The sequence below is a fragment of the Balaenoptera ricei genome, chromosome 11 (genome assembly GCF_028023285.1).
Source record: "Balaenoptera ricei isolate mBalRic1 chromosome 11, mBalRic1.hap2, whole genome shotgun sequence".
NCBI lineage: Eukaryota > Metazoa > Chordata > Mammalia > Artiodactyla > Balaenopteridae > Balaenoptera > Balaenoptera ricei.
The window spans coordinates 40,641,039-40,667,228 of NC_082649.1; the positions used below are offsets into that span (position 1 = coordinate 40,641,039).

A 26,190-nucleotide genomic window follows, 5' to 3' on the forward strand; every position below is an offset into this window, starting at 1 on the left:
GGGGAGGGGGGGAGGGGAGGCGGAGGCCCAGCAAGAGAAAATGAGCCTCAGTTGTGTTGACCGCCCCCCACCCCCCGCCCGGGGTGGGGGTGCAGCTGGGGTGGAAATGGGAGGGTCCACCTAGCCCTCCCCAATTCAGCAGAAGAACCCCAAACCCCGGCAGCCCCAGCTTCTCCCTGGCCTTCAGGCTGAGCAGCTCTCAGCCAGACTTCTCCTGGGGCTTTGTTGGCTTTCCTTGTCTCTGAGTCCTCAAGGAGCCCAAGTGTGTCTGGTTCCAGAGCTGGGAGCCAGAAAGCTGGGTTCCAGGCGGCGTTCTGCTGCTCGCCCCCTGTGTGACTTGGGTCAGGTGCTCTCCTGCTCTGGGCCTTGGTTTCCTCATCTCTGAAATGGTCTGTGCCCTGTGGGACCGGTTTCTGCCTGCTCCTTCCTGTGGATGAGTGTTGAGAGGGGCCTCTCTTCTTCCCAAGCCTCCCAGGTTGTTGCCTGGGGAGAGTGCTCTCTGAGGCCTCGGGTCTGATGGTAGTAGGCACAGGCCTTAAGAAATCTTCAAACACCACCCAATTTCTGCCTCAAGTTCTCCCATTTGGACCAAAGTCGAGCAGCAGCTGGGAGGAAACCAAGTTCAGGAGATTTGTGGAGTCTTTGGCTATAACCTCCAGCATCTCCTGCTCTCAGGCTCCTGATGAGAGATCCGAATTGCTAATGTCTTCTTTGGGCTTCTCTTTGATTCTCTCTCTCTCTCTCTTTAAGGTTGGTAAGAGGAGAGCATTGGAGCTGTTTTCTCCTTGATGCCAAGATCTGCCAAGCTAGGAGCACTCTCCTGCTTTCACAGTCATCCACCAAGAACAAGGCCTGCAGGACGTGGGGACCAAGCCCAGAGCTTTGCTGCGCCCCAGGCACTCCCTGCCGTCTGGGAGCATGGCCTGTGCCCGTAACTGAGCGTTGCCTGCGGGGCGAGGACCACCAGTATGGTTCAGCCTGTTGGCTGCCATCAGCCGCCCTGCTGCTGAAGCTGTGCTGGAGAGACTTGTGGGGGCTGCTCTGCCCCTGCTCCCCCAGGCTGTGGGCCAGGGGCCCACCACGGCTAGGAGGGAGGCCTGCCGTTCATGGGTCTCTAGGGATTTCCGAGATGCCTGGGAAGAGGGGCTGGGGCTGGCAGTGGGCCCGGCTGCTCCTTTGCCTGCTCCTCAGCCTGTCTGGGCCCTGGGTGCCTTCCTCCCTGGGGAAGCCCAAAGGCCACCCTCAAATGAATTCCATCCGCATAGATGGTGACATCACTCTGGGAGGCCTGTTCCCGGTGCACGGCCGGGGCTCAGAGGGCAAGGCCTGCGGAGAACTCAAGAAGGAAAAGGGCATCCACCGGCTGGAGGCCATGCTCTTTGCTCTAGATCGCATTAACAATGACCCGGACCTGCTGCCCAACATCACGTTGGGCGCCCGCATACTGGACACCTGCTCCAGGGACACCCATGCCCTGGAGCAGTCGCTGACCTTTGTGCAGGCGCTCATTGAGAAGGATGGCACGGAGGTCCGCTGTGGCAGCGGCGGCCCGCCCATCATCACTAAACCTGAGCGCGTGGTGGGTGTCATCGGTGCTTCAGGGAGTTCGGTCTCCATCATGGTGGCCAACATCCTTCGCCTCTTCAAGGTTAGTGCCTGCCCAGCTCCTTTCTCTTCTTCTCCTCCTGAATCCGAGGGAGAGAGTGTGTTTCCCAGCAGCCCCAGCAATATCTGAGAATTTGGGGCTGACCCGTGGTGAGGAGGGACCCAGCCCCGTGGTGCTGACCGTGGTGCTGAAACAGCACCTGCTGCAGGCAGCTCCTTGATCAACTCCACTCCTCTGCGGGGAATTCTGAACCAGGAGGGGAAAGGAAGTGCTGGCGAACAACAGAAGGGAGGCGGAGATGGGCAGACAGAAATATAAAAAACCCAGACAGATGGACGAATAGAAATTTAGGTAGATAGAAAGGTAGACAGGTTAAAAGATAAACATAGAATGGGAATGTGAATGTTGGAGATTGCCAGGGAGAAAAAGCAAGACTTTTGTTTTGACATTGTTTTTCAATAATTGCAATTGCCAAGAAAGATCTGTTTTTCTCCTGGGTAGTTGAGAAAGCCCCGCGTGGCCCTCCCGCTCCACCTCAAGATTATAGTCAGAAGATGTGTCCTGATTTTTTGGATGAGGTGTTGGCTACTGAGCCCGCAGCGACTGGAGATGAGGACGGGAAAAGGCCTGGAGGAGTGGGCAGTCCCTGTTTCTGGTGCCCTTGGCCCTGAATTTAGCTTCCCTGGCTCATTACCTTCCTTCTGCCCCTCTTCCTTGCACACCTTTCTCCCTTTCCTTCTGGAATCCCTCCCTGCCCCCTCTTTGCCGCCTCCCTTCCTCTCTTCCTGGGGCCGGAGCTGCTGATTTGCAATTCAATTGGAGCCAAGTGCTTCGCTAAGCTGCTAAAACTACTGAAAGCTACTGGGTAGAGAGAAAAACATTACAAGCATTTTACCAGTAATTATGTGCCTGCTCCTCTCTGGGAGCCTCCTCATTTGCTGTGTGTGCGTGTGTGTGTGCATGTGTGTGTGCGTGTGTGTGTGTGTGTGTGTGTGAGAGAGAGAGAGAGAGACAGAGAGACAGAGAGACAGAGAGAGAGGGAGAGAGAATAGGGTGAGGAGGAGGAAGGGAGGCACAAAGGGAGCCTCTGGGTCCCTTCTTCACTCTGGTGTTAGATTCTTGGCCTCTGGAATTGGCCCCTTGTCTCCTCAAAGGCTCCAGAGTTAGGGAGTGGACGGAGAGAGGCTGTTTGGCCTCATGCAGGATGGGAAGCGCTGAGGCTGGAGCCGTCTCTCCTGGACCCTTTCTGGAACACGTTTGCCCAATCCCATGATGCCTCAGTACTTGGGGGGCATTTCTGGGGGGTGGGGTAGAAGTGGGGATGAATGGTGCGAATGCCCCTGTGTTGGCTGCGGGGGTAGGTGGGAAAGAAAGGTGGTTGGAGGTGTCCTGTCACAGCAGGGGCGGGGTTGGAACTTTGCCATAGGCTGGTCTGGGCCACGTGTGCTGTGCAGTCCTTGCCTTGGGGCCTTCTTCCTGTAGTGCTGGTTTTGCTTGATGATCCAGATGAAAACACTATTTTAATTTAAAAACAAATGGCTGCATTCTGAAGGATGCAAAATCACGCTGGAGCCGGAGACTTGAAGGAGACTTTGCCTTTGTAGTGAGCAATCTGAACAACCCCTGGGGAGCAGTGTTGCTCGTGGGCATTCGTTGGTGGGATGGTTGGGGAATGGGAAACCGGTCCAGTCCCTCCACCTGCCCGATTCTGCAGTGAGGAGTAGAGACCCAGAGGGGAGGGGGAGCAAGGCTCTGTGGTCCCAGGGCCTAGTGATGGCTTTCGTGAGCTGTGTCATCAATTCAGCCTGCCTTCCCTGGGCTTGGGAGGTGAGGCGACCTGGGTCAGCAGATGTCATCCTATCTGAGTGGGGCACAGTCCCCCAGCCTTTGAGAAGGCCAGACTACAGGTGGGGCTGCTGCAGTGTCCTTTTCTGAGCTTTGTATTAAACACCTTGGTGAGTCTGGGTGTTTTAAAAAGTGTTTTATAAAGATGATAAATCAACGTGATTGGGGCCTTGGGGCTATGACATTGGTGAGGGTCCTTCTCCACCATGTCCCAGAAGGGAACCAGTACCCACTTTATAGGGAGGTGGAAAAGATCAAAGGAGCTGAGAGGTGTCACCAGACACATGGCAAAGGCTCTAAGAAAGGTTGCTGCCAGCGTTAGGCCTTGAAGCGGGCTCTTGGAAGCCCCACGCAGCAGTGGGCTGTGACTGCTATGCTGACCTCTTCCAGGATGGGGAAGGTCGCTGGTGGGGTGAGGGGGTGTGGGGCCAAAGGGCCTCACCAGCCGAGAGCTCTTCCGCTGCCCATCTGGTCACATATGAATGTGGCCGTGGCCTGGGTTTTGTCTGAGCCTCCTCAGATCACAGGGAGATGAGTGGGTGGGGAGGTGGCGGGTCGGGATTCCCCCAGCCTGCGCAGAGAGCAAGATGGGACTGGGAGGTAGAGGCCTAGGGAGGGGAGAAGGAAGGGGGACGGAAGGGGCCTGTTGGGAAAGGAAAGGGAACGGGCAGTGGGGGAGATGGGGAGAGAGCCAGAAGGAGACAGCTGGCTATGGTTCGAAGTCCCTGGGTCCCTTTTAACAGCGTTGATGTTCCAGGCTGGCGACAAGAGGGCTCCTCAATAATTAAACTGATAGAAATGAGAGGCTGGGCCAGAAACTGAAAAGCCATTTACAGAGACCAAAAGATTGAACTTTGAGGAGGGAGGTCAGGTGCAGAGCCTCAGACAGGGAAGGTTGAGGGAGGGGCATCTTGGGGGCCGGGGGAGCTGCGGTGTCAGGTGTCTGTTTCAAAGGGCATCACTGCGCCCCAGTCCCGCTCTCCGCCAAGGCTATTAGTGGGGTCTGCTGGGAACTTCTCCCAGAGGCTGTGATTACAGCTCTCTGTCCTCCGTGAGGTGGATTTCCTGTGCAAAGCTTAGAGAGGAGCTCTGGGTTTGGGGGCACGAGGGGTAATTTCCTGCCTGGAGAATGCTGATGGGGTTCCGTCAAGGCCAGGGTATGAGCAAAACTCACACCTGCCAGAGCTGGGAGGGGCCAACTTCCTGTCATACAGATGTGGAAACTGAGCCCTGATTAAGGGACGGGTCAGGGCTGTGGTCAGGTCCCAGCTCCCAGAACTGACTCCTTCCAGACCGCCTGCCCAAAGCAACTGGGTTGGAAGTGGGCCTCAAACCCAGGCCTTCATTAGGGATCAGAAGCCCTGACTTTGGGAAGTTGTGGGTCTGACAGCTTATATCCTTTACTCCCCTGTTCCCACCCTCTCCTTCATCTTCAGTTTGGCTCCATTCTCCTAGTTAAGGGAATATTGATGGAGGTAAAGAATACTTTTCAGAGGAGAGCCTAACGCAGAGGATGTGGCCTCTACAATACTATGTCGTGGGGACAGCCCAGGTTCTGAAGCCAGTCAGATCTGGGTTTGAATCGCTGCGCCACCAGAGTTACCTCAGCATATCCACCATATCTACTCACCCTACCAGTCACTTACACCATAGTATGAACGAGCCAGTGAGATCTTTTCCTGAGAGCAGTTATTGTTGGGGGGAAAAAGAACATAGTAAGTGCCCTGGAAGGAAACAGTTTTCAAATCCTTGACCTGTAAGAGCTCAGAAGGATCCAGAAATCATTGCATTGAGTCCCTCATTAATCTTGCAGTGGAGAAAAAAAACAACAACAACAAAAACTGAGGCTTGAAGATGGGAATATGGCCTAGCATGGTGGTTAAGAATCTGGACACTGGAGCCAGACAGCTTTCGCCACCTTGGCAAATCGTTTAGCCTGTTTGTGCGTCAGTTTCCTCCTTTGTAAAATGGGGATGATAGTGGTCTCCTAGGCCTGGTGTGGGAATTAAGGGTTAATGTCCAGAAAAGGCCTAGCCTGGTGCCTGGCACACAGTCAGCCTGCAGGAAATGTCATTGCACAGCTTGTAGCTGGGCCTTAAGTCAGCATGGGAGACTCCGTTGATGTGGAGAGGCTGGACCGGGTGGGCAGGGACAGATGGTGACCTTTGAGGCTGATCCTGGAGAGGACCGGCCATCTGCTGGGCCTCAGGTGTCTCCCTGCAGTGTGGAGACTGAGTGGCCAACTTAACTTGCAGGTAATGAGGGTTTTCTGGCTGTCACCACAGTGGGGTTTGAGCACTAAGAGTGGGGTGGAGTGGAGGGAGGGCAGGAAGGGGCAGGTGGGAGAGGGGATGCCAGCCAGCAGGTGGAGGGCAGGTGCCCAGCTTCCTAGGAGAGGCTGGGCCAGGGACACTGGTGGGCGACATTGGCTCTCTGTGCCACGTCAGCCTGGCCTGTGAGGGCTTGTCCCTCGCGGGGCTGTGAGTGCTGTAAGGGTTTGTGGTGCTTTTTAGAGAAAGCTGCCTGCCAGGTGCTTGGCTTGTCTGCCCCTCAGTGCCAGGCCCAGGGTTCCTGGGGAACCTTTGTGGCTCAGCTGATACCCCATGTTCTGTTGAGGATGTGGCTTTCCTGTCTTGAAAGTGTTTTCACTGCACAGCCAGGAGGAACTTTCAAGAGGGTCCACCCACTCTCCCACAGCCTGCCTGTCTTCCTTGAAGACAGCTCTGTCCTTGCAGCGCCCAGGCCAAGAAACTTGGTGGCATTTTTGACCTCTGCCTTTCTACCATCTGCAAATCCTGCAGGCTCTCCTTTAGGACACGTCCTCGTACTGGAGTCTCCTCGACCCCCACCTTGTGCGCTCTCACCTGGATCCAGAAGAAACCTCTCTCCTCTCCCTGCTTCCAGACAGGCCTTTCCACAGCCCAACCTTTGCTCAGCTAACAGAGCGATCTTGCTAAAAGCCAAATCCAATCTGCTCCCCACCCTGCTTAAACTTTTTCTTGACTTTGCATTGCTCTTAGATTAAAACGCAAACTTCCAAAATGCTTGCCAGTCTGACAGACCCTGTGCTACCTGGTGCCCTGACCACATCGTTTTGCCTCTCCTGGGTGCACTCCATACCAGTCCTACTGTTTTCTTTATGTTCCTTGAAGACACTGTGCTGTTTGCCCACCACAGGGCCTTTGTACCTGCTGTCCCGTCTCTATTGGAATGTTCTCCTCCTACTCTTTGAGGCTGGATCCTTCTCATTCAACCTAAAGTTTAAGTGGAGTCTCTTCAGAGAAATACCCTCCATCCCCCAGTTATTCTATATTATTTTCCCATCTTCCCCTTCATGACCTTCACCACAGTTTGTAGTCATGTCCGTATTTCTTTGTTTGTTTTCTTGTTTCTCTTGGCTTCCCCTCTGGCCTGCTGCCTGTTTTTGTATGGCCCATGGGCTAAGAATGGTCTCCGTGTTTTAAATAGTTGAAAAAAAATTAAAAGAAATATGTCATGACACAGGAAAATTATATGAAATTCAAATTTCAGTGTCTGTAAAGTTTTATGGGAGCGCAGCCATGCCTGTTCATTTACATATTGTCTAGCACTGCTCTTGAGCTATGCCCTTGGAATTAAGTAGATGAGACAGAGACCATCAGCTGACCCCTGCTGGCCTCTAAGTTGCGCCTATAGGACCCCAACAGATGCCAGATCCATGGGGGGCCCTCAGGAAATCATGGCTGAAGGGACTCATGGAGAGTGAGCCATTTGCAGCCCCCATGTCTCCCCAAACTCTGTGGTGACAGCAGGGTGGCCCCCGTCTGCAGAGCCTGCATGAGCTCCTGGCTATGGGGATAAGTGTAGCTAAGCTCACCTTACCATGGGGTCCAGCCACTGGCCACTAGTGCCCACCACTTTGGTGACCCCTGGGCCACCTGTTTCCTCCCCCCAAATACCTCCAGCTCCTCGCTGACTTACGGAATTCTTTTCGCTTAATGCTTTGTTCCCCGTTAAAGGGTATCCCCATGTCCCACTGTTGGCTGTTATTAGAGATTTGTCCCAAGAAGACTTACTCAGTAAATGTTCGGGAGTGAATGAGGGACCCTCCTGAAGAGGTCGTTGGGGTAAAATAATCACAGCATTTACATGGCATGTATCCTGTGTCAGGGTCTGCCCCAATCCTCACAGCAACCCCCAGGAGTAGGTGTGCAGTGGTTATCCCCATTTTATAGACGGAGAACTGAGGCCCAGAGAAGCTAAGCAAATTCCCCAAGGTCACACAGCTAGTAAGTGGTGGAGCTGGGATATGAACCCAGGCTGTTTGGCCCTGAATCTACCGTTTTCACCGCTCTGCTCTCCTTTCTCTTGGTCATCAGATAGTCTTGGGTGAGATCTGGCCCAATACTCACTGTGTGGCCTTTCTGAGCCTCAGTTTCTGTATCTGTAAAAAGGAGTGTAATGATACTCATTTGGCAGCAGCGATAAAGTATGCAAAGCCTTTAGCGGGTGCTTAGGGGATGCTGGTGTTACGAGAACAGGTTGGATAGACATTAAGGTGTCTATCCAAGCAGCTGAGGGGGGCGGGGAGGAACGGAGGAGGTGTAGGAAGTGGTCTTGCTGAGGGTGACTGTCAGGGCCTGTTCTCCTGAGGTGAGGACCACACAGCCCTCCCTCTGCTTTTACAGCATTTCTCTTTCCCCCAAACCCTAGGTGTCCCTTTGTGGTGGGAGTCTGGGGAGGGGGCCTCAAGACCCAGGGTCAGGCCAGCATCTAAACAGAGTGGGGAGGGAGGTGAGGGGAGGGAAAACGTGGCCCTGGGGAACAGCCCTGACCACTGAGTTGCCAATTCTCTCTGTGCTCCCGGCAAGTCCTTCCCTGTGGGTGGGGCACTGGGGTACAGGTTGCATCGCCTAGTGGTTCTCAAGCCTGGCAGCTCATCATAGTCACCTGGGGAGCGTTGGATTCCTGGGCCGCCAGTGGTGAGGAGCCCTGGGGCTGGGTCTGTATTTGCACACCTGCTGGGAGGCTCAGCTGGCCGCTGGCTGAATGCTCTGAGTCCTCCACGGCGTCCCGGTATTCCTATCCCATCTGGCTTCTCTAGCGAGCGCCCCCGCCCACCCCGCAGCCCTCTCAAGCCCACTTCCTCTGATGTGCACCTTCGGGTTGCAGGACCTCTCTGAACACGGGAAGTTTGGGAGTGGAAACAAGAGGGTTTCAGCTCTGATCACTGGACTGGCAAACAGGCTCATTACTGGGAATGAAAAGGAGTGGAGGCCTTTGGGGGGCCTCTGGGTAGATTTCCTGGAGATGCCCTGGAGGGAGGCCTGGTGGGCTCCTGGAGCCTGGGTAGGGCTGACAGGGCCCCTGGGCGAGGTGTGTGACATTGTGGAGGGGCCGAGGTGGGGCTGAGCCTGGGGAAGCTCAAGTTCATGACTGCTGGTTTCTGGCTCGCTGTCCCCCATCTGGACCTTGGTTGGCCCATCTGTAAGAATCCATTCATTCATTCATTGATTCACTCACCAAGTGTGTATTGAACATCTCCTCCGGGCCTTGCTCTGCTAGAGCTGTGCCCTCCATCTGGCTGTACATTGGAATCAGCTGGGGAGTTTAAAATACCCGGGTATCCGAGCCCCACCCCAGGATTTTGGATTTAATTGATGTGAGATGGGGCCTGGGCTCCCCAGGTGATACTCATGTGCAACCCCAGGTGGAGAACCGCCACGCTAAGCAACTTTACAAAGCAGGCAACAAGGCAGATGGAGGCCTGGCCCTCATGGGCTTCCATGTTTGAAGGGAAGGCAGGCAGTGAACAGGTAAAACACCTAAACGTATAATTGTCAGGGGAGAGCAGTTCCTTGCAGGACAAAGCAAGGAAGTGGCTAGAAAGCCATGGGGGGTGGGGGTGCCAACTTAGGATGGTTGGAGGTGGACTTTTTGAAGTGGGACATTTGTGCATAAACTTGAGTCGAGTGAAGGAGGTCGCCCTATGAATATCTGGAGGAAGAGTTTTCCAGGTAGAGGGAACAGCAAGTGCAAAGGCCCTGGGGCAGGACTGTGCTTTGTTGATGACTTGACCCAGGAGCTCAAGAGGGAGGACCCAGACAGCCCTGGGACCAGGGAGAGGAGGACCAAGGGGGCTCCAAAACCCACGTCTGCTCCTTCTAGCTGCAAAGGGTATTGGGGGAGGAGGGTTACCAGGATTCTGGTGACCTTGGGCAAGTCACTGAGCCTCTCAGGGCTTCAGTTTCCTCACCTGTAAAATAGGTAGGTGGTTCTTGACCAGTCCTTGTGAAGCCACAGAGGTGATGGGCAGGAGATGTAAGGGTAGAGCCCATGTGAGAGGCTAGTTCTTTCTCCTGGCTCTCCCCGTGCTGGCCTCTGGCCTCCCCCTCCCAAGCCCCCTGTACCTCTTCTAACTCCTCCCCCTTCATTTCCCTGCTCCCCGCTCCCTGACCTGAGGATGAACAGAGCTGGAGACACGAGGGAGGCAGACGGGGACCCTGAGGGGCAGTAGCTTTCAGTAGTCAAAGCATGGGCCCTGGGCCAGATGGCCTGGTTCATACCCCTGCTCTGCCATTTATTACCTGGGAGGCCCCTCTCTGTGCCTCAGTTTCCTTGTCTGTAAAATGGGGACCCTTGTAGCCCCCACCTCATAAGGCCTTGTGAGGATTACATGAGGAATACACAGAAAGAGCTCAGGGCAGTGCCTGGCATGGGACTCTGGATATTGGCCGAGTGCCTGGCCCTGGGGGGGCAGCCCAGAGCAATGGCCTTGCAGGCAGCCACACAGTAGGTCACTCAGATCCTGGCCCCAGATCACTGGGCCTCTGTGGACCTCACCATGTCATCTATAAAATGGGCAGAATCACATGCACCTTTCAAGGTGCTGATGCAGAATGATAAGAATGGGGAGCGGGTGGCAGGGTGGGCGCACAGTAGGGTCAATAATATTTGTCCTCATCTCTTGCTGACAGAGTATCCAAGGGGCCTTCGAGGAGGGGTGTGGTCTGGGCCATGCTGGGTGGGGGGCTCTGTGGGGCAGAGAGGCAGGTTGCTGGCTTTGGGCAGAGGAATGACTCTGGTGAGTGTACCCGAGTCCCCCTGTGTGACGGTCCTGGGGTCCTCCCGACCCTCCCAGTTAGGTGTGGGGGATGGTAGGGAGATCTCCGGCTCCCCCCTTGGGGAGGGCTGAGGGTCCCCTTACCAGAAGTCTCCCATAGCTTAGGGACCTGCGCTCTGGGCCTGGCTCTGCTGCTGACTTACTGTGTGACCTTGGGTGGGTTGGCTGCCCACTCTGTGAGCCGAGGGCGTTGGATTAAGTGGGCTCTGACCCCGGTCCTTTACCTGGAGCCTTTCCTGCAGAAGGAGCGACGAGCTTACTCCTCAGGGTTCAGGCTGACCACCCGTGGCCTTCCTTGATCGTGGGCCGTGCTTTCCAAAGCCTGCCTCCCCGCCTCTGCCTGGGCCATGCCCTCCTCCTGGAATGTCCTCCTTGATGCCTGACGGGCAGAGTTGGGCTCCTCCTCCAAGCCCTGACTCAACATCCAAGACTTTCCTGACCCTCCAAGGTCTGAAATCCTGGGGTACATGGGGTTTCTCGTGTGGCATTCTTGGGTCTCCCCAAAGTTCATGAGCACGTTGAGGGCAGGACTGGGTTGGACCTCTCTTGGTGCCCGGCCTGGATACAGACAGAAAGACAAATCAGGGAGCCTGCCATCCTTGGGACCAGGAGTTGGACCACACGAGGGAGCTGTGCCTGCCGCGTGGGTGGGGCGCACAGGCTGCAGGGCTAAGCCCACTTTACTTCCCTCTGCCCAGCCCGGTTTGAACTGTGTACTTTTCGGTTTCCCCTGAATTATTAAACTAGCATTTTTATGACCAAGACATGTTGGAAATGAAAAGAAGGAGAATTCTGCTTTATATTCCAATTGACCTTTTCACTTGCCACCCGCTCAGGGGGCCTGGGCTGGGGCGAGGTGATGAGACGCAGGCCCAGGCCTCGCCTCCGGGCGCTGGTGCTGGTGCTGCTGTGGAGAGTCCTGGCCGGAAGCTCTGTCGGGGGAGGGGAGCAGGGACACCCTTAGTCTGAGGCCCTCTTTCTCTGTACATGGGTCCCCAGCCCTCTGACTCATTCTGTCTCGCTCTGCAGCTTTCTCTGTTTCCCTCTCATGGCCTCCCCCATCTCTCTCTTCCTCCTGGTCCCTTTTGGACTCTCTCTGGCTCTGTCTGGGTCTCTCCCCGGGTGACCTGGGGCAGCCTCATCCCGGGGCCCCGTGGTTCAGGTAGGATGTAAAGCGGCTGCCAAGCCCACCTGCTCCCGGCCGGGCACCCCCCAGCCTCGTGCCAACTCTGGACACCCACCTGCCTCACACCTGGATTACGGTCGTCGGTATCTCAGCGCTGAGCACTTCCTAGTGGGTGCCCAACCCACCCAGGCCCCCACTCCTGACTCAGGTTGCCTCCCACAGAGCTCCAGAAATTTCCTTGGAGGTATGGCCTGGCCGCGGGTGCACCTTGATGCTGCTCTGGACTCCGCTTTGCTCGCCCGCGGGGTGACAAGGGCTGGCTCTATGTGCTTCGCAGGGCTGTGGGGAGACCAGGCCAGGCACAGGGGTGTGGACCTGCTTCAAAAAGGGAAAATCCTGGCTCTGCCACGTACTGCTCTGTGACCTTGGGCAGGTCACGTAACCCCTCTGAGCCCAGTTTCTGGTCTGTGAAATAGAGAGGGTGGTTGTGAGGGTTAAATGGGACGATGTAGAGTGGCCAGCACAGGGCCTCGTGCCCAGAGGTGCTCAAGGACAGTAGCTGCGGCGCCCTGTGTTCATGCGCTACTCTCCCCACCCCCTCCTTTCATCCCTCATTCCTGGACCTCCATCCTCCCTGGGCCTCCCTTTCTCCCTGGGGTCTGCTGAGAGGTGCCCCAGGGTGACCAGGAGGCCTGCGCTCTGCTCAGCCCTGGCCCAGCGCAGGGATAGTGAGGGTGCCACCAGGCCGGGGGCCCAGGGAAATTTTAAACTCATCACAGCTGAACTGTCTGGAGGGCGGGAGCCCCCTGGGTCCTACCCCCGCCCTGGGCAGAGTGGAGAGGGGCCCTGATGGTCCTCCATGTCTCCTTTTAGGGCTGCAGAGCAAAGAGAGGCAGCTCTTACCTCATTCTCCATCGCCCTGAGGCTGTGGTTTAGGGGAGAGGACAGGGCTGCGTTAGCCTCTGTCAGGGCTGCAGGCGGCAGGGGGCGTCTGTGTTCAGTGCAGCTTCCTCCCAGGCTGAGCAGCCTCCCCCCTTCCAGGCTCAGGTTCTGGAAGCTGCCAGGGAATCCAATGTGGCCCCCACCCCAGAGGGGCAGGAAGAGGGCAAAGCTTAACCCTTAGGAGTGAATTCCAGGTGGGAGACATTTGAAGTTTAGGCCTGGGGGGTGGGGCTGTGAGGGGCGTGGCTTCCACCGTCAGCTCAGTTCAGAGAGAAGACCTACGGAAAGTGGGGTGCAGGGAAGTGGGGTGCACCCAGCTGTCACAAAGAGCCTTTTATTTTACTAAAGATGAATGGCATCTCCCATGTGGGTCTGACAGGAAGGGGTTTCCCTCGTTCACCGGGCATCATATATTTTAATAATGCACTCTTTCAAGCGTACGGAAAATTATAGAGAATAATATAATGAACTGTCCTTGTAACCACCCCCTGGCTTTGTCAAATATTGATAATTTTACTCTAATTGTGTCAAAACTTGTTTTCTTTTTAAAAAAGAAAACATTGCAAATATAATCAGAGGCCCTTGCTTGCGTCTCCTCATCCCACTCCTTTTCTTCCCCCCAGCAGAGACGGCCCCAGCACTGTCTTGTATGGGTTGTTTTTAATTCCTTTAATTCCTGTGCACTTGAAAAAAAAATATATATATATACATACATATACATCTCTCCATAAATAATACTTAGTTCTGTTTTGCCTGTTGTATGCATGATAGACACAGGATCACACTGTGAGTGTTCTGCAGGTGCTCAATGTCACATTGCTCTGCGGTTTTCTTTGTTCCTTTCCTTTTCCAGGTAGCTTTCCACTGCAACAGTGCCCAGTGTGATTGCTGTCCGTTTTGTGTGGTCACCTAGGCAGGTTCCCCGAAACTGGTTCTGCGTAACCATCCTTGCCAGCGTCTCCTTGTGCTCTTGGAGAGTTTCTCCTGGGTCACACCCAGGAGCGGAATTGCAGACTCATGGGGAATAAACCTCCTGAACTCTCCTAGAGGCTGCCATGTTGCTCCCCACATTCTGTGCCAGGGCACTGGTTTCCAAACCTGCCTCACCACTGGGATCCCCAGGGGCTTGTTAACACAGGTGTTCCCGGGGTGCCTGGACCTAAGCCAGCCCTTCTAAGGAGACAGTCATGGTGTGGAGTCTTATTTCATCAAGTCCCCGGGGGCTTCTTGGACCTGCATTTGGAAGTGCCCCTCCTGGCTCTGCCACAGACTTGCTGTGTGGCTTTGGACCAGTTGCTAGATCTCTCTGAGCTAGGGTACCCTAATCTATAAAATGAGGATGACGATGAGGGTGAAGACTCAGTCAGGGCTGGCCTTTACTCCCTAGGGTATAGCCTGTGGTGTCTCCAGGGTGGCCGCAGCCTGGCTGGGCTCTGGCTTCATCCAGAGGAGGGATGTCCTCTTTGACGCCATCTGTGAAGTCATGCTTGGATTCATTGTTTTGCTTAACAAACATCAGGGCCCCCTGCTTTGTGCAGACTGTGCCATGCTTTAGAAACACGGAGTCTAGGCCAAGGACCCTGACCTTGGGAGTTGAATGGGGCAGTAATTCAATGACAATGATGTGAGTGCTCTAATGGGGGTGGACAAGGTGCCCTGGGGGTGGGTGAGGGGGGCCTCTAACCTGCCTGGGGGGGAGGTATCAGGGAAGGCTTCCTGTAAGAGGACAACTAGCTGAGGCTTACCAGCCAGGACACAATTAGCTAGGTCAAGGGGAGTGCTGGTGGGCAGGGGAGGGCATTCCAGGCAGAGGGATCTGCGTCCAATGGCCTGGTGGTGAGAGAGAGAGAGAGAGAGAGAGAGAGAAAGAGAGAGAGAGAGAGAGAGTGAGCCTGGTGTGCTTGTGGGGGCCTGGCTCTCACACCTGCCTGGGGCTGCAGGAGCTGGGCCTGACCAGGCGGCCGCCTTCCCCATAGGGGTCGCTCTTGACAGCAGGATGGCCTTGGGTCGCAGCTGGAAGGGGTTTATGGGAAGCCTGAAGTGTGAGGAAACGTTAAGTGCCTTCTAAGTACTTTGATTATTTTAAATTGCTTAAGTGGTTTCTAAGATGGTCCTAAGTATCCCGGTGACATAGACACAAAATCAATTAGGAAAGTACAACAAACTCAATAAGAGGAGAGTAGACCCCTCACCTGCCTTCTCTGCCCCCATTCCCACCTGGGCCTGGCCGCTCAGCCTGGACCAGGATCCCCTCCTCTCGCCTCCCAACACCAGACTGGGGATCCCCCACCGCCTGTGCTGGGCTCTCCTGGCCTTGAGTCCTGACCCCTCTCTCAAGCATTTCAGTTGGGGGTCGGGGAGAGAGGGTGTGTGTGTTTGGGGACCTGACAGGGTATCCTTTAAAGATGCTTCTCTCTCCGGAATGAGCCTTTTGTCTGGCCGCTGGGGGACCTGGAGCACCCTAGGCACGGCCTCCTTTTCAGTGACAGCATTATTGCGTGAGTGCATCAGACCTTCCCCTGGGTGTTCAAAGGAGCCAGAGGACGTACCCCAGCCCCAGCCTCGCCTGCGTGCCACCGCTCCCTGCGTGCCTTCCAGAGAGCTCTCAGCCTGGGCGTGGCTGCCGTGTCACCCACTCCAGGCAACATTCACCAGCACGTGGGGGGTGTGTGCACACGTGTGTTCTCCCCCTCCATTTTCACACATCCGCAGCCCCTGCTGGGTGAGCTCCCAGTGCTCTTGGGGTTTGCCTCTGTCAGCGCGAAAGGGCTTTGTGTGGCCCCCAGGACTGCCTGCTTCCTGTTTCCTCAGGACGGACACTTAGTAGTTTCTGATCTTGTGCTTTTACAAAGAACCACGATGGGTAATTTTGTGATTGGCCACTCCGCGGGTCTCTGTAGGGTGAATTGCTACAGACACGTGCTGGGGCAAAGGGCAAGTGTGTTTGTAATTTTTTGTACTCTTGCCAGCAAGAGGTGACGGCTGGACTCGGTGGCGCCCTGTGGCCAGGAGCTTGGCCCCAGAGGAGGTCCTGTGGCTGATTCTGACTTGACCTCCGTGCAGCCTCATGTAGTGGATCGTGGGAGGTAGGGCCAAGCTGGCCCCTGGGCCTCAGCTCAGGAGCTGCCCAGAGGAACGAGTGGGCTTGTGTCATGTCTCACTGGTGGCTGGTGGGGTGTGAGGTTTCTGAGCCGCTTCCTCGGCCGTGTCTGTGCACATCCAGGGGGCTCTCCCTCCACAAGGAGTCGTGGCAGTGAAGGCTGGGGTGCTGGGTGCTGGGAAGCAGGAGGTGGCAGGGTCCTACCTAATTGGAGCGGTTATCCTGGGAGTGACGGGTGTTCAGGTGCTCCCTTTGGGGGTGGGTGGAAAGGTGGATGTGGCAGGTGCAGCATAGGAGGCAGAACCAGGTGTCCTCCGTGATGCCGTGGGCATAGAGCACGGGGGTGGGGAGAGGTGCCCAGCTGGACTGCCGGCCTGAGGCTGGGGGACTGTGGCTTCACTTGATTCCTCCTCAGGAGGAAAGCCCCCAAAGCCCAGGAAATTCAGCTCCAGGACTGCAATCCAGCATGGTGGCTGAGGGAGGGCGTGGGCAGGGGGCCAGTCCAGCAGGGAGGGGAGATGACCTCACTCGCACCATTTGCTGTGGACAGGAGGGATACATGGCAGGAGGGGTCTGGGAGAAGCAGGCAGGAGCCCCAGGGCTCCCAGGGTGGCCTTGCCTTGGTACCCTTCTCGCCCACCTCAACTCCAGCCCTCCCTCCAGCCCCTGCCAGCTCCAGCCCAGTTCCCCTGGGTCATTCCCTGACCACACCCCCTGCAATGTCCAATCTGCTAACCTCTGCTTCTGATGTTCCCTCAGCCCCTGAAGAATGCTCTGTCTACCTTTTCTTTCCATAAAAAATAATTGAAGTATAACTTATACATAGTGAAGTACACAAATTTCAGGGGCATTACTTGATGAGCTTTTATAAATTAAGATACAGAACATTTTCAGTTCCCTAGAACATTCCCTTGAGCCCCTCTCAGCCCACATCCCTCCCTCCCCAAGGCTAATCAGTAGCCTGATTTCTAAAAGCATAGATTAGTTTTGTCTGATTTTGAGCTTCATACAACCAGAGTCACACAGTCAGTCTTTTGTGTGTGGCTTCTTTCACTCACATTAGCTGTGAGATTCCCCCATGTGGTTGGGTATTTTGATGATTTGCTCTTTTTCATTGCTCTGCACTATTCCACTGTGTCATTGTTTGTGTAGGTCAGCATTCATTTACCCATTCTGCTGCTGCTGGACATCTGGGCTGAATTCAGTGTTTAACTATTAGGAATAAAGCTCTTCTGAACATTTGTGTACATGTCTTTTAGTGGACATTAGTGCTCATTTATATTATATATATAAATATGAGTAGATATGATTGCTGGCTCTTTGGCTGCATGAATGATTAGATTTAGGAGAAACTGCCAAACATTTCCCTAAAGGGATTATAGCTTCCTGCCACATTTTTTTTGCTTTGGAAATTCCACCTGTGCTTCAAAGGCCCATCTTGAATGCCACCTCTCCTGACATCCTGATGGATAACAGCATTGGTCACTTGGATGTCAGCTCTACAGGGCACGGTTGTGTCCCTTTTCTTGTCTGCTCTATCTCTAGGGCCTGGAACCTGATAGGTGCTTCATAAAATGAATAGTTGAATTTATGTGCCTGGCCCTGTGTCAGGAGTTTCACATAGGTTATCTAATGTAAGTCACTGGCTAGGAAGTCTGTCGCACTGGCCCTATTCTACAGGTGAGGAAACTGAGGCTTGTCCAGAAAGCAGCGGAGGCCTTCAGCACTGCCTATCCCTGAAGCCTCTGCTCATTCCACAGTTCTCAGCGGCATGTGTTTGGAATTTCTTGCTCTTTTTCAGCTCGCCCACTTTGATTTCACTCGGCCTCATATTCTAGTCCGGGGGTTGTTGAATTAAATCTCGTGGGTGACCTAGTTAGCTTGTGACCCAGCCAGCTCCTGAAGGATCTGTCAGCTTTTTATTCATCCTGAGCCTGTGCCCTAGAATCAGGGTTTTCCAGGTTGGGATAGGGGTGGGAAGGCTGAAGAAACCCACCCGTATGAAATTAAAGCCCTCTTTTGGCATGGCCAACATTTGTACCTTGTCAAAATCCCTTTCCATTGGTTGTGACAATCCCTGAGGTCACAGCCTGGCCACCCTCATTTGCATTTTCCGAGTGAAAACATTGGAGCCCAGGGAGGTGGTGTGACCTGCCTAGAGTTGTCAAGGAGCCTGGGGAAGAGCTGGGGTGAGGGCCTCGAACTCCTGCCTTCCAGCCATGTGCTGTGGTATTGTAGGGGTGGGCTGGGAGTGGATGGAGAATGGGAGTTAGGCTAAGAACCCACCGAGGCTTGTCCCAGGGCCGCTTTGGGAATCTGGAAAGGCTCTTTCAGGTCATCGATTTACTAAATGGTCTTTTAGAGCCCTGAAAGGTGTGCTGGGTGTCTCAGGGGCAGAGCCCCAGAGGAGCCTGGAGGCCACTGTCCATGGTGCTGAAGCAGGACTTGGCTGTTGGGAAACAGAGGAGGGGGCAGTAGAGCTGGCCTTGGGGGCGCTATAGCTTCCCAGGAGGTGCTATCCTGCCAGTTTTGGTGGGAGCTGGGCATGTGGCTGGGCAGACGGTGCAGGCGCCTTGATATTTTAATTGAAGCCTGCAGACACGGTTACTCTGTCTGCTGTGCTAACAATGTACGGAATAAATAATTCATTGGTGGCTGTGTTGTGCCTGCTGTTCTCACCCATGGGGGTGGCCACACGTGTGCTCAACATGCAAGCTGCTGGGTGGGCCAGGAGCTGCTATAATGGGCTGGTGGCTGGACCAGAGGCGGTGCGTTGCCATTTTAACAGGGCCCTGGTCACCTCTCAACCGCCGTGAATCGGTTTCCTCCCAGGCAACCCCCAAGGAGAGGTGAGTGGAATGCGGGGCCAGCTGCTCCTGTGTGTTGCAATTAAGTGACACTTAAAGGTCCATTTGTCCTCAGAGCAGCCTGAAATGGCAGCAACCTGGAGGAAAGGCCCCTCTTAATGGGCACTCTCCCTGGGCTGTGTTTGAACTGGTTCCATTGGATTCAGCAAATATGTATGGAGCTCCAAGTTTGTGCAAGCTACCGGAGCAGGTGGTGGGGATGGGAGAGATTGCCAGTGAATAAATCTGGGTCCTTCCTGGATGCGGAGGTATGACATGCATATGATTTGTCACAGCTCAAGTTGGGGGTGTGGGAGGGCTGTGGTGGAGGTACAGGAGAGGGTGTGTGGGGGCTCAGAGTAGGGAGAGGTCGGTTCTGACAGGGCATACATGGGGTGGCTGCCTGGAGGAGGTGTCCTGCAGGCAGAGAGGGAACCATGACAGTGCTCCAGTGGAAAGGACAGGTATGGCTGGAACTTCAGGTATGTCTGGCATGGATGCAGCAGGGCTCCTGGCATGGGAGAGGGTCAGTGGAGAGGGAGTTGGGGTGGATTAGGGGCTGAGGCCAAGAGTGTGGGCTTGATCCTGCAGGATGGTGCCTTGGTCCGATTTGGGGGTTAAAATATTCCTTTGGGTGTGGAGTGGAGGTTTGGTTGCAGGCCGAGGCCTGAGGCTGAGAGAATGGTTAGGAGACTGATGGAACATTTCAGACTGGAGGGCCATATGGTGGCCCGAATGATGGCCTTAAGCATAGTGTCATTCATTCATTCGTTCATTCACCAATCAAATAATTAGTGACTCATATGTTAGGCTAGGTTAGGAATAGAGCAGGGAACAAAAGCACGCGCAAGCACGCGCAATCCTTGCCCACATGGAGCTGACCTTCTAAAGGGGGAGAAAGACAGTAAACAAGCAGTAATTCAAGAGGTGACAGGTGCTGTTGAGGAAAATTGCAGAGGGCCAGGGGTTTCGAGAGTGATGGAGGAGGTGAAGAGCTCTTTTAAACCAGGTGGTCAGGGAAGGGGCATTTGAATACAGACCCAGGCAAATAAGGAAGGGAACCAGGTACCTGGATGGTATTGTGGGTGAAGGGCACAGCCAGTGCCAAGGCCCCGAAGCAGGAACATTCTTGGTGCATCTGAAGAACAAGGAGGCTGTTCAGAGAGGAGGAGAAGAGGCGGCAGGGCTGGGTCAGCAGGAGCTCTGGGTCCCAGGACAGTGTGGCTGTTCACTCCAGATGCATGAGTGGCCTGTGGAGGGTTTTAAGCAGAAAGTGATGGGATCAGATTTATGGTGTCAAAAGCCCCCTGGCTGCCCTGTGTGGGCTGAAGGTGTAGCCGTGTCAGAGGCAGGCATGGAGGAGTTTATGTGTAATAACCTCCCTCTCTCTCCCCTCCTCCCAGGGGGCAGTCACCTCCCAGCCCTCCTCTGCAGAAAGCCCCTGAGGAGGCTTTCAGGAGGCCTGGCAATTCTGCAGAGCCCTGTTCTTCCTGCCCCCCTGCCCCATGCCCCTGAGGCATGCCCCATGCCCCAATCCCTGACGCGCTGTGGCTGCGACCCTCAGCCACTGCTGGATGTGCCTTGTTCAGGGCCCTCTCTGGGCCTCAGTCACCATAAGGTGAGCCTCGTGGCAAATGTCTTCCTCACTGAGTTGATGTGAGGTTTAAATGGGAGAATGTCTGTGAAAGCTGTAGAGGGAAGGCCATTATTATTACAAATTTCAAAGCTAGAGGGCAGACCGAAGGGAATGGTTGAAGGGGGCCCTGAGAGTAGTGATTTAGGAACCTGTGACTCTAGGTGGTGACCCTGGCTGAAATATGCATGGATTCAAAAGCTGCAGGGAAGAGATATTTAGGGAAGCACATGCCGGGCAGACTGCCCAAGGAAGTGGTGGGTGTGGGGTGCACCCTTGCCCTGAGGGTGATGCCGTGACCCCCTGATGCCTGAGCCCTGGGCTGAGTCCTGTCCTCACAGGAGGTCCTTCTTCAGCTTCCCCTGTACCCTGTGCCCCCTCCGGCCCCTTCCCACCAAGAGGTTGGGGCCAGGAGGGTGTTTCCAACTGGAACCTGCTGTGGGCACCAGACTGTCCTCATCTGGGGGGCTGCTCACGCTCCCCACCTTCCATATCAAGCCTTTCTCTCCCCCACAGAGAACCTGGGGACTCCCCAGCCTCCAATCAGCTCAGGCCCAACCTCAGGAACCTCCCTCTGTCCCTCCTCGGGAGGGTGGTTGAGTTATCTGCCGCTCATATGTTTGGCAGAGAGCTGGCGGTGAGACCCAGACTGGCAGTGCGTTCACTGTGGGGCTCCTTCTGGGGAAGCCCCTCTGATTGCTGTCGGGAGCCGTGGATCTGCTGAGGTCCTCCAGGAGCTGCTTATAGAGCTGTGAGCGGGAGACACTGCCTCCCTGGGGCTGGGGGAGAGGACTCAAAGAAAAAGCCTGTTTAATTTAATTCTGTGTTCTATTGCGTGTTGGATAAATAACCTTCATTGAGATGGAAGGTGGGGGGATGGACAGGGAAGTTTGATTAATTTCGAGCTGGTTTCTCATTTGCTAATTTTCTCCCAGTTCAGCAGGATTATTAAAACAAATTACCGACACTGCTCTCTCCTCCCTGGGCTGGAGCGGGGCTTGGTTCACAGGAGCGATCCTGCCCCTCTTTTCCACTACAGATATTTAGGTACGACTTGCGGTGAGGGATGAGACCTCCCCTGTCTCGGGGTCTCTGGGCAAGGCCCCCATTTCTTGTTGGGGATCTTCACGTCCCTGCAGCCTCATGGAAGTGCTGGACACCCGGGGAACAGTGGGAGGTGCTGGCCAGCCAGGGCGCTCTCCCTCCAGCAGTGCCAGTTACCTGGGTGGGCTGGGGCCTGGAGTGAGGGACAGGCCTGCCAACTCCAGCCCTCTCCCCAACCCATGGTATCCAAGGGAGCGGGACAGGTGGACGAGCATGGCAGGCGGGCTCACGGTCTCTGGGCTGCCCCTCCCCGTGGTGCCCAGTCCTTCGGTCCCCTCAACCCCCACTGACCCTGTCTAGGCTCATCAGCCCTCGCCCACCTTGAGCTCTGCCCCTGCCAGGCTGGATCTCCTATTGGTTGGATCAACCCTGCAGAAAAACCGCCCCTTGCCGGGTGGTAAGTGGGGAGAGTGATCGGCACTTTCCCGCTCACTGTGGGCAGTTGAGAGTTCCAGCTGCTTGATGGGCAGCTGGGCAGGGTGGTGACAGTTCAGGGGGTGTTATGAACATTCTTTTGTGCTCCCCAAAATGCACAGTAAATGCTGTCCCTGCCCATCCTGATTATACAGGAGTGTGTGTGTGTGTGCACGTGCACACACACACACACATTCAGGTATATTTAGCACCATGAGCCACTGTCAGCATGTGTGCTTGTGTGTCCAGGATGTGTGTGTGGGACTCAGGGCGTGCTTGTGTGAGCTTGTGCTCCTGAATATGGGGGCGGGTGTCTCAGGTACACTCAGGTAGACCTAGTGTGCATGCCTGGCTCATAGCATACCATCTGTCTCTAGGTGTATCTGTGTGTGACTCATGTAATTCTGTGTGTGGAGTGTGTGCTCTCGTGTCTGTCTACCTGGGTGTACGTGGAGTGGGCAGGGGCGAGCACTTGTGTGTGTGTGTGTGTGTGTGTGCACACAACGCCCTCGGCACATGCACGTGAGCGGGTCCTTCGGTTTTGGTGGACTGAATCTGCCGGCTCCTGGCAGGGCTGCCAGGTGTGTCCACGTCTGTGTCCGTGTGTGCGTGTTTCCTCCTCCCTGGTCCCTGCCCCCATCGGCTGATACTCTGGAGCCTGAGATTGGATTACCTGGAGTGTCCACCTGGGCAGGCCTTGGCTGCCCTGAGGGTGACCATGGGGGGACCTGTCTCTGCTTGGCTCCGTGTTGCCTGGGGGACATAGGGGTCCCCTGGAGAGAGGCTGTTCCCTGTGGCCTCCTGACCCTCCACTCCCCCAGCCCGCCCTAAAGGACCTTCTTGCGGTCTTCATCTCCAGGCCTGAGCTGGAGGAAGGGGCGGGTGAAGGAGAGCTGCCAGGCAGGAGAGATGGCCCTGAAGCCTGGGCTAGGGGAGGGGCACCAGCTCGACCTCTAACTCCTGAGGCTGGGCGGTGGGTGCGGGACGCCCCAGCCCCTGTGACTCACAGGCTGTTGAGGCTGCCAATCCTGTGAGGCACAGCTCCCTCCAGACACTTCCTCCAGCAGAGATGTGTTATATCAAGTCGAGTGAGAAGGGCCATGGGTCAGGGGCCAGGGAGGGGTGTGGGGCTGCTTGAGATGAGCTGTTCAGTGACAGCCTCTCTGAGAAGGTGATGTTTGATCAGAGATGTGAATGAGTGAAAGGGTGTATGTACTCTGTGGCTCTGCGGGGGGAAGCCAGCCGGGCAGAGGGCACGGCACGTGCAAAGGCTGTGAGGCTGGACCATGCTTGGGGCTCAGGGGCTGTTTAAGGAGGCCAGTGTGGCCAGAGGGAAGTGAGTAGGGGGAGGGTTGGTAAGAGCTGAAGTCGGCCAGGCAGCAGGTGTTGGGGACATGCTTGGGAGGCTTTGGGCCCTTCTGAATTGTCCCTGCAGGTGCCCGCTGTCTGCTGGGCCTGGCTGCGCTGGGAGATGGGACCCCTCTCCGGGCACTGCTCCCAGCGGCTGCCCCCAGTGGGACCTGCTGAGGCCCGGGCTCACGGGCAGACCTTTGTCAACTCTCCGGCTTTATGGAGATTCTGGGGCAGGGGCTTGAGTCGGGGGGACCAGGTGGGAGGGGCCAAGATCCGCTCCGGGCTTCCCTCTCAGAGAGAAGCGTCAGCTCAGATCACCAGTTGCTGGAAACTAGACACGTGGGCTGGGGCAGGGGGAGTCTGTGGGCATGTCCTGCCTGTCCCCTCATTGTCTGGACAGGCCCCAGATGTGCTGGTGGCTCTCGCTGTGGGCTTGGAGGAAGGCCGGGCAGCAGGATGGAAGGATTCCTGCTCTGGCATTGGTGGGCCTGAGTTTCCATCAGTAGTTGAGGGATTGAGGGCCAATGACTTCTTTCCTGTCTCCAGGTCCCTGCCCATAAAGTGCAGAGAGCAATGTCCACCTGGAAGGGGTGTTGTCAGAATTAAATTAGTGAGGTTAGAAGGCCCAGTCACAGGTCAGACCCCAGAGCAGACCTGAGATGAGCATGGCGGGCAGCTTTCCTGGGACGTGCCCTCAGGATGGAGGAGAAGAAAGAAGGGAAGTTCAAGGGCCACTGCCTTCATGAGCTGGTACCTCGGTGGGTGCCCGGGACTCATCCTACCTGGGCTGCTGGGGGAACAGCATAGAGCAGGTCCTCAGTACTGGGCAGGACCGTGCTGTCCCCATCCCATCACAGTACCAGGCACACTGTGGGCAGGTGGGCTGTGGTCGCTGAACGGAATCAGACATCTGCAGGTTTCTGCAGTAGATGGAAGGAAGCAGAAGGGTCTGGGGAGAGATTCCCCCCCAAATCCTACCTGCCATCCTTTGGGAGGAGCTGGGCCCTTCCAGGCTGGAGGCCGAATTTCTGGGCTGAGAGGCACAGAGGCAGCACAACAGAGCTGGGGTGTCTCAGAGGTGATTCAGGTCAATCCTTACTTCCACGGAGAGGTGGCAGAGGCTGGTGGCAGGTGGAGCCCAGCAGCGAGAGTTCAGATGCATGTCTTTGGGCAAGTAATTCAACTTCTCTGGACCTCGGTTTCCTCACCTGTAAAGTAGGCGGAATGCTAGTACCTTGATGACAGGTGTCTGGTGAGGACGAAATAAATGAATGCTGAGAACAGAGCCTGGCACATAGTAAGCATTCAGTAAATGTCAGTTATTACTGTGATTGTTATTTTATGATTATTAGATGAGAAACCTGGGGCACAGGATGGAAGAGGGTCTAGTTTGAGGTCACACGATGAGTTAGTGACAGACTAGAATTCAGGCTCTTTCCACCCTGGCCAGATTTCGGAGCGGTAGAAGGTGCCGGCAATGGGGGTGAGAGGTGGGGTAGCTTCCCCTCCGCTCTGGGCTGAGTCCCTGGCCCCTCCTCAACCTGCTATGTCACTGGGGCAGCTGGAGAATCCCCAGGAGCCCACTTATCTTGAAGGAATGGGCTTGGCCCAGAGGAGAAGCGGGCAGCTGACCCCGGAGAACTTGTTTGCCTGGCTCCTGGCTTCAGGCTCTTCATTTGGTCTTGGGTGCGCTCAGAGTTCAGGGGAGGGCTCACTGAGAGTTTTGTCACAGAGGGAGACACTTGGAGCTAGAGGGCTTTTGGGGGGGGTGGTCATACTTCTCTCTATCTCCACACACACCCCTGGGCCAGGCCACCCTCACCTCTTACCTGGACTAGTGCAGTAGCCTTCCCAATGCACTTGGTGGTTCCCATCTTGCCCCGGATCTGTTTCCAGTACAACCATGTCTCATGCTATATTCTCCCATCCTCTCTGTGTTTTTGCCTTTCCTTGAACCAGCCACAGGGCCTTTGCACCTGACTCACCTTCTATCTGGGTTGTTCTTCCCTCTTTACCTGGGTATTGCCTACCCATCCTTCAGGTGTCAGCTCACTGCCCCTCCTCAGGGAGCCCTCCTTGGGTGCCCTGACCGGATTCAGGCCCTTATTCCAGGCTCTCACAGGTGCCCCCCTGCACTCCCCCGACCTCTTCCCAGCCCATCTCAGAGGTTGTGATTATGTATGTGTTGGTGTGCGTATCTGGTTAGAGACCGTCTCTCCCACGGGACTCAGCTCCACGGGAACAGCGGTTTGTCTGCTTTTGCTCACTGTGGTCTCCCCGGTGCCTACCATGGCGCTGGGCACAGAATGAGTGCTCAGTAAATATATTTTATTTTTGTTTAATAAATTTATTTGTTTATTTTTGGCTGCACTGGGTCTTCGTTGCTGCGCACGGGCTTTCTCTAGTTGCGGCGAGTGGGGACTTCTCTTCGTTGCGGTGTGCGGGCTTCTCATTGTGGTGGCTTCTCTTGTTGTGGAGCACGGGCTCTAGGCGTACGGGCTTAGTTGCTCCGCGGCATGTGGGATCTTCCCAGACAGGGATTGAACCCATGTGCTCTGCATTGGCAGGCAGATTCTTAACCACTGCACCACCAGAGAAATCCTGTAAATATATTTTAAATGAATGCATGATGGGGTGAGAGGCCCATATCACCTCTACCCTTGCCAGGGCCCAGAAACCCTTGTTTTGCAGATGGAGATGGGGCTTCCACAGCAAACGTCCCCCAAGAGGGAACCCTGGGTTAGAACAGCACCCCAGGTACACCTGCATGGGGCCCCCTTCCTGAGGGTGCTGGTGAGAGATGGGTCAGCGCCAGGGGCTGCCAGTGCCTGAGGACAGCGGTGGGAGCAGCTAGGAATCAGAGAAGCCCCTGGAGGTTGGCGGTGCCCCCTGCAGGCTGGGTTCTCAGCAGCTGGCTCCATCCCAGGGCCCCGGGAGGCAGTGCTGGGTCAAAGGGGGGTGGGCAGGGGAGAGATGAGCTCTGCAGGTGGCTAGTTGTCAGCCTGCCCTGTGGTCTTGGCTAAATTGCTGCACTTGGCCCACCCATTCCCCTGTCCAGCCCAGGGCTCAGGCTCCCTCGCTCCAGTGGGGCCTCCTCCCTGCCAGCCTGGCTGTGGCTG

General features: G+C 55.6%; 1 protein-coding gene across 2 annotated transcripts in view; it reads left to right on the plus strand.

The window, feature by feature from the left end:
* The first annotated feature begins 1,129 nt into the window (after positions 1–1,129).
* The window catches only part of GRM4 (glutamate metabotropic receptor 4), a 100,553-nt gene continuing 75,492 nt past the window's right edge, over positions 1,130–26,190 (plus strand). For both annotated transcript variants that reach the window (XM_059937505.1, XM_059937506.1), the window contains exon 1: positions 1,130–1,648. In XM_059937505.1, the coding sequence (XP_059793488.1) occupies positions 1,130–1,648 (519 nt within the window). The remainder of the gene's footprint in view (positions 1,649–26,190) is intronic.